The sequence below is a fragment of the Amphiprion ocellaris genome, chromosome 13, assembly GCF_022539595.1.
Source record: "Amphiprion ocellaris isolate individual 3 ecotype Okinawa chromosome 13, ASM2253959v1, whole genome shotgun sequence".
NCBI lineage: Eukaryota > Metazoa > Chordata > Actinopteri > Pomacentridae > Amphiprion > Amphiprion ocellaris.
In genome coordinates this window covers 30,099,352-30,115,213 of record NC_072778.1, presented here as the reverse complement: position 1 = coordinate 30,115,213, position 15,862 = coordinate 30,099,352, and the positions used below count along the sequence as shown (strand labels likewise).

At 39.4% G+C, this 15,862-nt stretch overlaps 1 protein-coding gene across 3 annotated transcripts in view; it reads right to left on the bottom strand.

Annotated features, from left to right (window-relative positions):
- The window catches only part of aff2 (AF4/FMR2 family, member 2), a 221,450-nt gene that overhangs the window by 25,539 nt on the left and 180,049 nt on the right, over window positions 1–15,862 (bottom strand). For 2 of the 3 annotated variants that reach the window (XM_055016689.1, XM_055016691.1), the window contains exons 16-19: window positions 8,681–9,730; window positions 8,460–8,575; window positions 2,125–2,368; window positions 938–1,071 (exon numbers count right to left, since the gene is read on the bottom strand). In XM_055016689.1, the coding sequence (XP_054872664.1) occupies window positions 938–1,071; window positions 2,125–2,368; window positions 8,460–8,575; window positions 8,681–9,730 (1,544 nt within the window). The remainder of the gene's footprint in view (window positions 1–937; window positions 1,072–2,124; window positions 2,369–8,459; window positions 8,576–8,680; window positions 9,731–15,862) is intronic. The other variant, XM_055016690.1, reaches the window with a different exon arrangement.

The following is a 15,862-nucleotide window of genomic DNA, read 5'->3' as shown; positions in this document are numbered from 1 at the left end:
TGAAAAAAAGTCTGTTTTGTTTATCAGTTTTATAGATAGATAGATAGATAGATAGATAGATAGATAGATAGATAGATAGATAGATAGATAGATAGATAGATAGATAGATAGATAGATAGATAGATAGATAGATAGATAGATAGATAGATAGATAGATAGATCTTCTGAGGCAGTCAGTGTCTGCAGGATAATACTATGAGAATACAGTCTTCCCTCACCATATCACGGTTTACTTTTCACAGTCTCACTGTATCACGGCTTTTGAAATTGCATTTGGTATTGCGGGAGTTTGCAGTATATTTTATATATTTATTATTTTTATTATTTTTGCAGTAAAATAAGCATTTTCTAGTCTAAAAAATTGAAAACGATATTTAAAAAAATAAAAAACAATGATTAAAACATATTAAAAGAATAATAAATCGCTAATTCATCATCATCTTCATCATTCAATCTATAGTATATTCACTGGTGAATACCCATGTAGAATTTTACATGTTGTTAAAATTACATAGGTTTAAGAGTGTAGAAAGTGTTTAAGAGCATAGGAAGTGTTTATAAGAGTGTGGAAAGTGTTAATAAGAGTGTGGCTAGGGTTGATAAAACCTTAAAATATATATAAATAATAAAATAAATATGGCCGCTGCTTCGCTGATTTTCCTCCCCTGGGATAGACGAGGGACCACTGTAATAGGAATTTATTGATAAAGAATCAACATTTGCATGTTACAGCTGAACAAATAAGCACTTCCATGTAAAGAGAAAACACCTTTTGTGTTCTAAGAGCTACGTGCAGAGAGAACAAGTACAATAAAAGCCTTTTTTACTGAATAGATGTCTATAGGAGACCAAGCCTTTCTTCGTAACTGTCCAGAGCACTTATCTGATAATGACTTCTAACGAATCATAATACATGCTGCTTTGTTCTTTTACATACGTGTCACTGAACAACAGTCTCGGCCTGCGAGGTTCTGCGGGATCCATCAGCGGTTCCGACCACGCCTCTGAGTCTGAATGGCCGTTGGCATGGTAACCGTCTCCGCAGGGCTTCTCGCCGTGGGAATCTATTTCCTGTAGCACAGAAGGCATTGAAATTGGTATCGTAATGTGTGAGCTTTTCAAACTTTATTGCTGAGCTGCTCATTCACTTCACCAACTGAATTACAGGACCAGTCAAGGTTTTGAGCGGCAGTTGAAAGAACTTCCTCAATCACACATAAATGGTTCTTTTCAGTGTATTTTGCTTCTTGGTTCAGTGTCATATTCTACTGTGGACATGTGGAAAATCAGCAGGTGGGATTGTGGGACTTTTTGTATCATAGTTGACATTTTTGCTGTTTTCAAGCCTAAAATCAACATGGTCACCTATAACCAAACACCACATGGTATTTTTACAGAAAGAGTCTTCTAAATATTATATGTACAACTGAGTAAAATTGAAAGTTATTTCTAAAGATATTGTAGTAAACCTGTTGACATGCCATAAATCCACACTTGACTCAAACACTACTTTACATTAAATAACTCAGAAAGCCTTGGAGTCTGGCCAGTCTTTTCTTCAGGAGGAAATGACATCATGTGGAGCAGGTCATATGATCTGGAATTAATACACTTCCTTGAGAGGTGTTTTTGTAATGGGGAACTTGGTTGAAAGTGATTTCTTGGACACAGACACAACTTGATATTTTCCATATAGAATTTGATATATTGTCCAAAAAGAAATATCTGTCATGATTATCTCAACTTAATGAAAAGAACACAATCAAAACAGTTTCTGAATAAGCTCATTTTATTGTTGTTTGGCTAATTAGAAGGTGGTTGTTATTAAATATGGACGGTTATTTAGTTGACATTTTAGTGATATCCAGTCATTTTTTTTTATTAATAAGTGACTGTTTCCATAATAAATAATCATGAAATTTGTAAAGACATGATCATAACGAACATAAAAACAGTATTTTTTATTTTATTTTTTTTTTACTTTTAATAAAAATATATGCAAGATATATCCCATGGACTTCAAAAGTCCCTCAACTATATATTGACCCAGGTGTTTATCCTGACAGCATTGCACAATCACATTAAGCTTTGTCATGTAAACGTTGACCTACGGTGGTCACTTACGTTGCCGTTTCTCACGTGCGATGACGCCTTTCCTTCACCTCTCCTGTGTCTGTGTGAGGAGGAAGAGGAGGTGGAAGTTGAGGAGGCGGGGCAGGGCAGCATCCCGGCGGCGCCGCCCTCCTGGCTGAGAGAGGAACCGCCGTCGCAGCTTCGTTTCCGAGGGGGATCATCAGAGAGGGGGGACAGGAGGGGCGGGAGCAGCTTCTCATCACGTCGTCGAGACTGCTTCCTGTTTATAGAGCTGCTGAACACACAAACACAGTGTTTATTTTGATAACAAGATGGCACTGAATGCTTTTTACTGCATGTTCTGTGTCGGATTTGTGCTCTTGGAGATCAGAGGTCTTGGAAGAATCCTGCTCACATGAAACACCTGTGTTATTGTTTTCTTTCTGTTCCATCCTGAAGTCCTGTTGTTTTTCAAAAGTGCTGCTTCTCCTCCATCCAACAATTCTCCCCTCGATCCCCAAACTGATTCTCTGAGCTGCTCGTCCTTCTAGCCTTCCTCTCAGCCCCTGTTGAACTGTTGCTGGACTTTTTTAAGGACCCACTTGTATGTCTATTTTTCTGTCTTTTAGTTTTAATATTATCTTTTGAGTTGAGTCAAATATCTTGTTGATTATTGTATAATGACACAGAATTTCAGGGCTAATTATTGGACTTTTTTTGTCGGAATCAGTGCAATCTAACACAAACACATCCAGCTCATGAATCCCTCCTTCTATAAGCCCAGCTAACAAGACCTAACTATGTTGTTGCTACTTCATTTGCGGTGTCTGAATGATATTTTCCTTCTCAAATTGTTGTAATTCTGTCTTTCCTGGTAGCGCCTCGATGATTATTCCCTCAGCTGCCTTATGGTAGCTCTTGTGACTCATATTGTTTGCAACACAACAGATAATAGTTTTATGTTTTTCCTCTGCCTGAGAAACTCGGGGGGTTTGATGCAGCGAGAAAGTTGCTGAGCTCGCAGAACAAGGCCCCGGGCACCGACATTAGTGATAATATACAAAATCAGGGAGACAGAGACTAATTAGCTGCTGTAGAGAGTGTGTGTGCGAGTGTGTGAGCACGCTTTTGTGTTTGTGTGCGGCATACTTAATGTGTGTGAGTGTGTTTGTGTGTATGACTATGCTAATTTGCGTGTATTTGTGTGTATCTATCCTTAAGTGGATGCTGCCAAAGTGTGTGTGTGTGTGTGTGTGTGTGTGTGTGTGTGTGTGTGTGTGTGTGTGTGTGTGTGTGTGTGTGTGTGTGTGTGTGTGTGTGTTAGCAGGGAAGCAGGTGAGAGCGCTCTTCTCTTAAAGGCAGAACAAGTTAAGAAATTTAGAGTCCATTAGCATAAGCTGACCACAGTGTTTCTGCCAAATGTTCATCTGTAATACATTTGCAATGACTCAACAGTTACTTAGTCAAGTGGGAAGATGAAATTAAATGTCAATTTTGTCTGAAACAACATGAATATTTGCTCTGTAAATGTGATGTACCCTGTTCTCCTTTGAGGAACAAATCAGGCAGACTTTCAGATTTGGGATTTTTTTTGTAGGAATACCTTTATATGAGGACCTTATTTTGATGCAGCTGATTAAAATACTGTGTTATATTATGGGCAGACGGCAGTACACATAACAGCAAAACAATCTGCATCAGCTTTTCTTGCAGAAGCCTCCTTGTTATCTAACTTACCAACACTGCTGACGTCAGTTTTCAGTTAGCTCATTAGCCGCTCAGCTGCAGCGCATTAAACAGCATGTAAATGTGCCTGCGAATGCCTGACCCTTCAGTAACTGCAAACAAAACTACCTGCTGCTGACTTGTTACAGCTACAGAACAAATTCACTCAGCTCAACTCAGCCTTCAAAGTGCCGTCAGTGAAATATAGAAACCAACACGTCCCTTCAGCTAGCATACACATTTCTGATATTTCAGCTTTTTTTCAGGACATTTTTGCAAAGATTCAACACTGATTTAACCTTAGTCAGAGCCAATGAGTTGTTCTGACACAGTGTTAATGTTGCTCTTTGTTGTGTTATCAGCTAAAACTAAAATATGCGTGTTATATTAGACAATCAGCTCAGGTTTTGAGCTTAAAACAGCTGCACAAAATGATGCAATATTCAGAGCTTTAAAGGATTCAGATTAGTAGAAAGTCGTAGCTGTGTTTACATATAACTGTCAGCAAAATGCTAATTACTCTGCCAAGGAATGACAGAGTTATGTGACGAGCGACATACGTTTGTCTATCCGTTAGCAACATTACTCAAAAACCGAATAACGGATTTTGATGAAATTTTCAGGGAAGGTCAGAAATGACACAAGGAGGATTAAATTTTGGCAGTGATGCGGCTTATAGTCTGGATCCACAGATTTCTTAAAGATTTCTGTATCATTGTGAGATAGCGGTACGGCATCACTGTAACTATGACAACAAGTGAACATTACGTCAGCTGCCTGCTGATGATCACATGACTGTGATCCTACTACAAATCCACCACTGTGGACCGTCGGAGATGACACAAGGAACAACTGATTAAATTGTGGGGGTGTTTCTGAGCCCCATCAATTCCCGCCACCCGCTACATATTTAGGTCATGCGTTCCGGTATCCGTACATAATGTACACATGCATAACACACTCCTGTGTTCAGCGCAATGTCATTTTGTTTTTGGGAACATCTATATTAAATGGCCACGTTCTATAGTGATTTTTTTCAAGATTTCATCTGTTGGAAATGATACAACTGAGCAGCCTTGGTGGGGTACTGCGCTCTTTGACTACTTTCCTTGTTAGATTTGTTTCTATTAACTGCTTTGGTGTGAACACACGTGATTGTGCAGTCTTGCAGTTGTATTGCTTTAATAAACAGATTAGAAAAAGTAGAGGTTGTATATTGGAAACAAATTCAGTTTGTCAACTGTTACAAAAAAGCAAAAGGAAACAAGCAAAAACTTTGGCCATCTACAGTACAGCAGAAAAATGGAGGAAATTCTTTAGGATTTTTGTTTGATTGAACAAGTTGTAATTCTAAACATTATTAAACATATTTCATGTTGTCCAGACAATGAAAGAGCTGGTCAGACATAAGCTTAAAGTTTGCTGCACTTATCTGAAAAAGGTGTTTCCATTTTCCATTATCTGCATAAACAGTTTTTTCAAAAAGTCACAAACCGCCTCATACAATTTATTTTGCAACATTTAGGATGATTTTCCTTTAAATTTTGTCATTTCTCTGATGATTTTCTAATGAAATACTTCAAAATATGCATAACATGTAACACAGCTTGTGACATGTTGGTTTTAAAACAGCAACCGACACTGAAAAAAAATAAATTAGACCAACAGTGCAGAAGAATAATCTGTTGGTACACTTAAGTTAATTCAGTGTTTATGTTGGTGCTATGTGGGCCCAGTGAATTTAGAGTACATGAACAACACATCACAAAAACACACTGAAAATGTATTCTTGACTACAAGAAAGGGATTAAATTGGGTGTCAGATTGTTTATGGCCTTAAATGAGTGAACACTTCATCCAAGTTTCAAAGGCTCAAGACAAGAATATAAAAGGCAAAACAGAAATCTGAGTCGCTGCAAATTGTCTGTTGTCAGATTATGTCTCCAGTGATGAAAACACTTCAGATGATAACTGTCAAAAACTAACAAGAAGCTGCTAACTGGCTCTCAACAGGACGACCACATCACCTGGTTTACAGCCTGATAAACACTCAGTGTCACAGGTTCAGCTCCAGGTCACTTCCTCTTTTCCCTTCCACGTCTCACTGCTTTATGCTCTTTGATAATGCTGAGATGCTATAAAAATATTTCCTCCGTAGCTGTCGCATTGAGGCTTATTTATAGAGACAGCCAGCTTAGTGTGTTTTTAATAATTCACACGGAAAGCTGAAATTCACGGTTTGTCATTCCTGTGTCACACTGTGAATTGAACTCGCCTGTCTGGTGGCTTCATCACTACATTCACATTTAAGGCTTCCCTAAAAAAAAATTCTCAGTCTCCAGTTAACTTGTCTGATTACCTCGACTAGCGTCTGTGGCAGCCACTTGAGGCTGGGCTGTTTAGTAGAAGAATTACTTCAGTCATGTTTTTGAAAGGTAGAGCATTTTAAATGCTATAGACACACTATTACTGACATCACTGAAGCAATGCATGACAGCGTCTTACGTTTCCATCACATGGCTCAAATCTCGTTCTCCACATTCTCTTGTTTATTAGAAACAGAGTAAGAAACCTGCTCTGCAAAGCTGAATTGCAAGTGAGTGATAAAGTAAGAGAGTTCAATTTATCCTGTGGAGGTTTTGACAACGAAAACAACCTTGTGGAGCATTTTTTTAAGGATTTGTTGCCATCAAGGGTGCTGTTAATAAGAGGGTCAGGAGTCATTGGCTACAGCTAACTGTGTTATCTTTATAAGGATGATAGTAGGTCATTTACATTGGCTGTGTTTAGGCTACTAGAAGCCACAAACAAGGAGTAAATCAAAATGGAAGGAGGATGGAGACAGCAATAGGATGTTCTAAAAAGCAGTGTACTTTGGGAAGTTGGTGGCTGGCGACGTGAGGTTCCTGCAGGTTTGGATATGCTTAGTAGAGAGCATCATGGGTGTAGATGGGTCAGAGGGTGACTAAGCAGTGTTACAGGTAAGTTCTGAATAAATACAGACACATTGCATGTGTCCACTTTGTACTTAGCTTGAGCCTTTATTTCCATCCACTGTCATACAGGTGTCAGGATGGAAAAACACAGTGCATAAAAAAGCCATACATTTTGGCTGGATCACATTAGGCATCACAGAAGTCTTTGTCATGGTGCCCATTGCTAGCTAAACTTGTGCAATGCTTTGAAGAACAGCTAAAAGTCCCACGGAGCACTTCCTCGTGTACTAAACAGTAAGAAGCTGCAGCTAATCGACTGAACATTTTCTGACATTCACGTCATAAACACAGGCCATCTTTCTGAGCTTGTGGAGCCACATTACATCTCTAACACTACTTTCAGACAGTGTCCTAGTGGAGCTTTACAACAAGGTTCCTGCCACTTAAAGAACAATAAGGAACAGTTTGGATGCAGAAATGCATTTTTTTTTTAAATTGCAGAGCTGTTTTGTTGTCAAGCATATAGATTGTATTGATTTGAACAACTTTAATGTACTTAAAGTGTGTATTATCCAGGAAAAGTATCAGATTGTGATTCTGTATCGGCAGACAGTAACTGTTACATGATTTGTATCAGATCAGTGGCTATATTGGATGGTTCAGCTCCACTCACGGCTGTCAGGAATTTGTCCATCCATCACACAAAATGAACTCGATCAAGCTGCATTACATTTCTTTTACAAGTATTCCTTCAGTTTCTGATCGCTGATGACTACAAAACATTGTCTAGATAAGAACAGTGCAGAGTTGTAGAAGCAGACAGATGTGTGCTTTTATATCCAGCAGGCTAGACTACTGTAATACTCTCCTATTCTCAGTCTACCCAAAAAAGCTTTAAGTCAGTGACAAATGATGGAGAACTCTGCAGGCCAGGAGCAGGAAAGAAGACATCAAACAGGTTTTGAAGTCCGTACATTGGTTGTCTGTCAGTTTCAGTATCGATTTCGAAATTCTTCTACTTGTCTTAAAAGCACTTCACGGTCTTGCACCAATCTACTCTGACGTGTTCAGTCTCTGAACCAGGACGATCTCTCACAAAGTCCAGCAGGACTCTTCTAGGTGTTCCAAAGTGCAAGGCAAAAAGTTTTGGTGAGGCAGCTTTTAACTTTTATGCTCTGATGGAGGGTTTTAGAACAGCTCTGACCTTTGAAACGTTAAAACACAAACTCAGCGCCTGTCTGTTTAGACCTGCTTTTAATTATACAGTTCTATGGCCATGATTTCAATGTATTTTAATGTATTTTTATTGCTCTGTTCCCTCTTATTGATTTAATTTCACTTTGTCTTTTATCTATTTTGATCTGTTCTGTTCTATTTTATTGTATTTATTCGGTTTTACAATTGTTGTCATTGCTGTTGTTACAATTATTATAAATATTTTATTGGTCTCAGTATGAATTCTAGACCACTTTGTGCATTCTGGTCTTGGATTTGTTTAATTTTTTTTCCCTTTGAACTGTGACATTGTCAACTTTTCCATCATGTGTAAAGCTCTAACCTGTATAAAAGTCACTCTACTAAGTTTACAGCATGTCTTCCTTTCTAGTCTACTAGGACTACTGTTGGTTGACTGTTATTAGCAACCTAATCTTCATACTGTTTCAGTACAGTATCGTCCTGTTGCAGAGCTGAAGTGATGGGTGTGTTTCTACTCTTGATACTCACTCTGCTGAGCTGTTCTTGTGGTTGTGTATCGGTGAGATGCAGGGTGGGAGAAGCAGACAGTCTTTGTCCAGTCGCAGCTTCTTATTGCCGTTGACCGAAGACTCTCCGTGGTCCGACTGGGAACGTAAAACACACACATGAATGGGAGTAAAATACACAAATACCAGAATTTTGAGGGACTTTGATACAGAGAATTTCAGGAGGAAAATCCTGTTTCACACCTTGTGTTTCCTCTTGCTCTTGCTGTTGTGTTTCTCTGTTGGAACCACCATGTTTGCAGCTGCCTGCCTCCTGTGTTTACCTCCGTTTTCTCCTCTCTCCGTCCTCCCGGTCAGCCTGGGATTACTCTGCTCCTGCACAGGGGGGTTGTCCAGGACCCCCAGACCTTGGCATATCTTCTCCCTGTCCCTCGCCGCCGTCCTCTCCCCGAGTCCGAATCTCTCCCTGTCCTCTCTATCCGTCTGCCTCTCCCTCTCTGCTAATCTGTCTCTGTCACCTTGCCTCTCTCTGTCCTGCACTAATCGCTCATTTTCTTCCTCCTGTCTCTCCCCTTTTGTCAGTTTCTGTCTCTCTCTCAGGCCTGGCCAGTCTCTGTCCTCCTGTTTCTGTCTTTCTCTCTCTGCCACACCTATCCTCTCCCTCTCTCTCCCTTCACTTCCATCTCTTTCTGTAATGCCCACCCTAGGTCTCTCCCCCAGCCCCTGACCAGGAACCCTGCTGAGCAAACTCAGGTCGATTTTCACCCATAAACTCTGGATCTCCTGATATTCCCTTAAGGGGGAAAGAGGCACCTCGTGTCCCACATTGGAAGGTGGCGACATGGACTCCAGGTCTTTACTCTGCCCTCCTAACCCTCCAGGATCGGGAACAGACGTACCAAACGAACCACTTATGTTGCTGATGCTGAGGGAGTTACAGCTGCTACTGCTGCCATTACTGCCGCTGCTGATGCTACTATTACTACTGCTGCTACCATTAGTGGTCACATTGCTACCATCTTTGACTCGGAGTCCTTTCCCTCCAAATGTTCCCAGACTCCCCACACTGCCGGCAGAGCCAAGACATGGGAGCAGAGGCGTGTGGATGTGCGTGTTGGACAGAGTTTGCGTGTTAATCGCGGAGCGTGTCGGCTGAGGCGGCAGTGTCGGGATTTTGATGGCTTCCTCGGTGTCCGACTGGCATTCTGACGAAGAGGAGGAGGAATCTGTTTCGATAAATTCTCTGGACTTGGGCGTGATCCTGGTACTGGGACCTCTGTGTTTCCTTTTATCCTATGTATATGAGAACAATGAGAAAAGAAAAGAGTATTTTAAACAGAACTACTCATAATTAGTCAAATGCGCCAACGTTTAAAGATCACTGTGGCTGCAAATGTAGAAAAAGCAACATGTAAAGCCCACACAGCTTATCTTCTCTCCATTTAGTCAAAGATTGAACCACCGCCATGATAAAAAGAGCTTTTTATCTTCTATCTTACACTATCTAACTGAGAAAATCTGGCTTATATGCCATCCACTGATGCACTTTTAAACCCAGACAGAAAAAAAAAACTGCTGTAGACAAACATTCTAATCAAAAGCTAAGCATATACAGTGTATTACTGAATGTGATAATATCATGCAAATTAGGCAGCACAAGTTGCCAGCTTGTTCTACTAATCTGTGAAGTGAAATGAAACATGTTTGACTGTCTAATTTTGAATGTCAGCGATATTCGCTGCACACAAGTCACACAGCTGAGCACAGGCAGTCTGTTTGTCACATGCAAATTAAAAGATGCATCTCACATTTCTTATTCTGAAGGATGTCTGAGCAGCAAGTGCTCAGTTTGATTGGAAAAAGGGTAGCTTTGCCATACTGTAGATAACTGTGTCCACTGAGAGTAAATCCTCAGTGGCTGCAGCAATAGTAATAAAAATAATAATGAAACTAACAGCAATAATGTCACAAAAATGATTCATGCATGGATTAAAAAGAACAGTAAGATAATAAAAAGAACAATTAAACATTAAGAAAACATCAGTTAAAATTGCCACAGATATGAAAGACTTAAAAACTGACTTGAAGTGGAGAGAACTCAAAAATTGTACGTATTTTCTGCAGTAAGTCAATGTTATAATGCCCAAAATAATACAAAAAGGAAAAATAAGTTAGATTTCTTCAATTTTTCATTTGACTAAAATTGTGAAAATCAGGAATCAATGTTTCAAATGCTCACAGATTTAACCAACACTGGCAAAAAAAGGGCATATATATATATATTTCATAGCTTTTATTTTTACAAACTTGATGTTTGTCACACTTCTCTGCAGCTTGAGAAACACATTTCACAGTGCTGAATTGATCTTTCAGCAGCTTGCTTAATCTATATACTGTATTTTAGCCATAATGTAGCTCAAATATGTTATATTTTACACTCTGTCTCTTTTATATGTTTTCATACTTGTCTCCTATCAGCTTTGTGGAAACACAGCCTGCAGTTAAGCTAAAAAGGTCAACATGGATTCTCAACTGTGCTGAGGAGCGCAGAATTTTTTAGCTTTTTTTTTTTTAACAGAATCTATTCCAAACTATTTATTTTTGGCAGATTTCTCAATGAGGTATGTATGTTAATAATGATTGTAACAAAAAATATATCTCAATTTTAAGCTCATATCACGCATGAGTAGTTCAAGGGCTGTAGGAAAGTGGAAAACCATATGTTTGTTTCTGTTTTCACAGCTTCTGGTTCTGACGAACAGTGCAATTTTGGCAATTTTTAAAATGATATCATGTTCCATCTGAACCTACTAGGGGGTTTTGGGGTTCATGGCTTAATGCAGAACTACATCAGTTCCATGTTTGAATTCAACTTTATGACGTCTACAGAATTCGTGATAGTTTTCCTCTTGTTTTCTTTTCTGAAATTCATTTTTCTCTATAACAACATTTCAGGAATACTGTTGATATTTTAAAATAATGTTTAGTCTCTGTCTATGGAGCTCAGGATCCAATAAGACAAACTGGTCATAAATATACAGTTTCATACTCTAAAGCAAATATATAATTTCCTACATCAACAGGGGACTGTAGTTTTTTGAAAATGTCGCTGAAATTACGAACTTTTTGAGGACTATTTTCATTTTTGTTGATTAGTACACATCTGATTTTCTAGTGAGTATTGACAGTAATAAACATCACAACAACACAATCTGGTTTTGTGCAGCTATGGAGCCTGATGACAGAAGAACAAGCAATGTCAGGCTCTAGTTATAAAGACAATAGTTGTCAGAAGGAGAACTGATTGTTAGTTTAATTTTACAGTTTGTTAAAAATGGAAAAAATCTCACCCAGGTTTATGTTTTAAGAAACTGGCTTCCTGTTTGTGTATCATCAATTCAACATCTTGGCAATTATTGTTCTTTCTTCTTGTATGAACAATGTGCCAGCCAACACAACCAGCCAAAATCCTCTTATTTTCTTCTCCAGTGCTGCACAGACACACCTGCATCTCTGGCCTTGTCTTGTTTCCAATCAAAACTGACCATCTGATGTTTGAATGCTTAATTTCAGATGTGTACTGATCAATTGTCCTCAGTTGAAACAAAGGGAAGTGAGGAGCAGCTCTGTCTGCGCAACATCAACACAGGAAAGTGACTACAGAGGCAGATGCAGTGAAGAAAACACCACTAATGTTCCCAGTCTTCAGCAAAACCCACTCGCTTGGCAGACGCAAACTTCTGGAATCTCTCCAATGCATGTTGCTATCTGCAAAATCCATTCTCAGTAAATGCCATGTTGTGTTTTGTTGAAGAGGGAAAAAAAGGGGGGAGAACTGTCCCTTGTATAATGGTTATTTAGACTGCTGGAAAATGCTTTGCCTTTCTTAAACGAAAGTCCTCGGCCCTGTTTTCTGGAAAGTTCACCTCTTCTCGCTGTTGACATTAGCTGTCATGCCAGCTGTTCTGCACAGCTAAAGCTGGCAGAGGATCAAACGGTGTGACAGCACTCACAGCACAGGTTGCAGATGTTCGCACTCATCCTGCTTTTCAGGTAATTTAAGGAAAGCTATATCTTTTAACAAAACAAGAGAATTTTCGGCTGTGTAGTCTCAGGTTGTTGTTGACAGAAGGCAGTGTAATGAACACCTACATGCATACTGCAGAAAATGTATGCAATGTGAAACCATTACATCAATACTAAGTGTAATTTGGTGTCATGGACGGTTCTACATTTTATAGTTTAAATTTAAATTGTCTGTGTAGCTACTCAGTCATCCAGGTCGTGATACAGACGGGTGACAAAAGAAAGGAAAACATAGTATAAAGTTTCTCAGTAAGCTGCTGGACCACCAGAACAGCTTTAGTTCTCTTTGAAGTGGACAATGTTGTATTGATTAGCAGTGACTCTTCCGTCTTATGGTGGATCCAAACCATGCCAGCAAAATTCCCCTCAAAGCATAACAGAGCCACCAGATCTCCTCACTGTAGGGGTCGAAGGTTTAGATTTTTTTTAAATTTTTTTTCTCTAAATCAAAGTGATAAACCGAAGGCAGCTCAGCTTGAGTTTCTTGAAGACGTTTCACCCCTGATCCGGTCGGAAGCCTCACTTATTACTCCGCCAAGGAGGTGGAACCTTCGCCAGAGTTATGTGACGACCGCCATTGGTTTGTCTGTCTGTTAGCAACATTACTCAATAATGGACACACGGATTTGGATGAAATTCTCAGGGAAGGTCAGAAATGACACAAGGAGGATTAAATTTTGGCAGTGATGCTGCTTTTAGTCTGGATCCATGGATTTGCTAAACATTTCTGTATCATTACGAGATAGCAGCACGGCGTCACTGTTCACAACAAGTGAACACTATGTCAGCTGCCTGCTGATGATCACATGATTGCGATCCCACTGCAAATCCACCACTGTGGACTTATCAGAACTTATCTGTTGGAAATGATACAAGGAACAACTGATTAAATTGTGGGGGTGTTTCTGAGTCCCATCACTTCCTGCCTCCCGCTACATATTTAGGTCACGTGATTTGATATCCGTACACATGTATAACACACCTCTGTGCTCAGCGCAAGGTCATTTTGTTTGGGGGTACATCTATATTAAATGGACACATTCTATGTTGCTGTGATTTCTGCCCCAATTTTTTTTCAAGATTTCTGTTGTCGGAAATGATACAACGACTGAGCAGCCTTGGCGGAGTACTGCGTTCTCTGAGTGCTTTTCTTGTTTAAGTCCTGCATCTCTATGGAAACAGCATAACCTGGACTAGATGTACAGAAATCTCACAAATGTGTTTTATGCAGTAAAGTACAGTTAGAATACCCTCAATCATACAAAAAGACAAAAACAAGTTGAATTTCTTTGATAATTTTTTTTTGTCTTATCTGTGTCTTGTGACTTACCTGAGTCTAGTCTCTCCAATTAGCTCTCTCTGTATATATAGTTTTGGATTGTCCCGTCTTCCTGTTCACTACCCTCCTGTTTAGTCTTTGAGTTTGCTACCGTATTCTGATCTTGGATTAAATGCCTGTTTGTCCTCCTGTGTTGTGTACTATTTAGTCTCCAGCTGACCTATTCCAGCCTGACCTCTTCCTTGTGCTCCATGTGGTCCTTTGTTCATTAGATTTGTGTATTTTTGGTTTTCTCTGGATCAGTTACTTTAGATATTTTCTGGACCTCCAAACAGCTTTTGTTTGCTCTTCTGCCATCCTGAGTTACAACCTTTTGTTAGTTAAAGTTTGATTAAAGTTTCTTTTGCACTTTCACCTGCCTGTTGGTAGTGTCTGCATTTGGGTCTTTCCCTGCTAATCCCGTGACACTTTCTCAAGCTTGTGGCTAAAGGTCCGTTATTTGTTACTATTTTATGGTATAGATACAGAGGTACAGCCTGCAATGTACATAGGTGAAAATGTTACCAAAACCAATAACCTTCCTTAAATTACCCAAAAAACAAGGTAGGTGCTAACATGTGTTTCACGAATGATCTAACAAAGGATGGGACTCCCACCAGTCAGCTAGGGCTAAAGAAGCCTTCGGGATGGAAGGTGGAACATCTTCAAGAAACTAGGACAAGTCTAGAGTCCTATTCATGTCTTCTGTATGCTCATTGGTGACAAATGTAGACTGTGGTCTTGGAAAACACATTGAACAAAGAATACGCTTGGACTCCTATTAATGTTTCTGGAAGTGTGACTTTGCACTTTTGACAGTATATGGTTGGTCCAGATTGGACTGAAGCACCATATCAATGAAATTATTCCAGAAGTGGGACGAGCACAATGAGTGGACAAAGGTCAGAATATCTGGGCAATTTCTGGACAGTGTTTTGGCACCACCATGAAAAGGACGTACTAATTAAAGCACCTTCAAAATCTGGCACCAACCACTTCAATTATAACTCTTAACTTGTGTAGATGACGAAATTTATGTCATGTGGTCCCTTGCAGGAAAATAGAAGTATGAACTGATGTAGATGTAGATTTACATTCATACACTTTAGATGAGGTAAAGCCTTGTAGAGACATAATTTGAATGATAGTCTTTTATTTTGCTTTCCTGAAGCCAATTGTTGTTGAAAAGAGCAAAACACAACATGTTGATGAGTAGATATTGAATAATTAATTACACGTGCTGAGAGAATTAATTCAAATGTTGAGCTCTGGATAGCTGCCAGGTTGACTGAAGCTCACTGCTGACGTGGAAGGCGTCGGGGTCGGATGTGTCGTACTGGGTCACATCTCTAAGTCTTGTGTCAGGCTGTGACAGATGAGCTGCTGTTTGCTAGTTATTGCAGTTTTCCTTGTTTTAACATCAATGACAGCTGTCAGAATAATTTCCTCAAACTGACGGCATAAAAATGGAGAGGAAATTTGTTTTCAAAGCAAACAAAGATAATGATGCGAGGCACCTGTGTCATAAAGATCAACAAGAATCAAAATGTGGCACATCCTGAAAAAAAAAATCCTCCAGTGTGTTGTGTGAACTGATGTTGATGTCTTTTGTTCTTCCAAAGTCGAGTGCATATATTAATCTCTCTCACGCATCAACCCTGCTCCAGTTGTCTGGAAAGTTTTCCTCTCGAGTTACATGAGGTCAACATTTACAGAATATGGGCTCCTACAGAGGCAGCTTTACTTTGACCTCAGTTCATCCTTGAGGGTTATTTCACCACCTTTACATCTCAGCTCTTATCCTACTCAATATCAGGGTCAGCCATACATGCTGTATCTTGTTTTGTTTGGTCTCGGCTCTGAGAATCTTTCATTATTTTAATATAATAACACTTGCAGGGTTTATTTATGATAGCCTTTATACCAAAGAAAAATTATTATGAAATTGGAATGTTATTGCTCATATATGACCATAAAATGTTTGCAATACAGATGGGTCAATATATAATTGTGGGACTTTT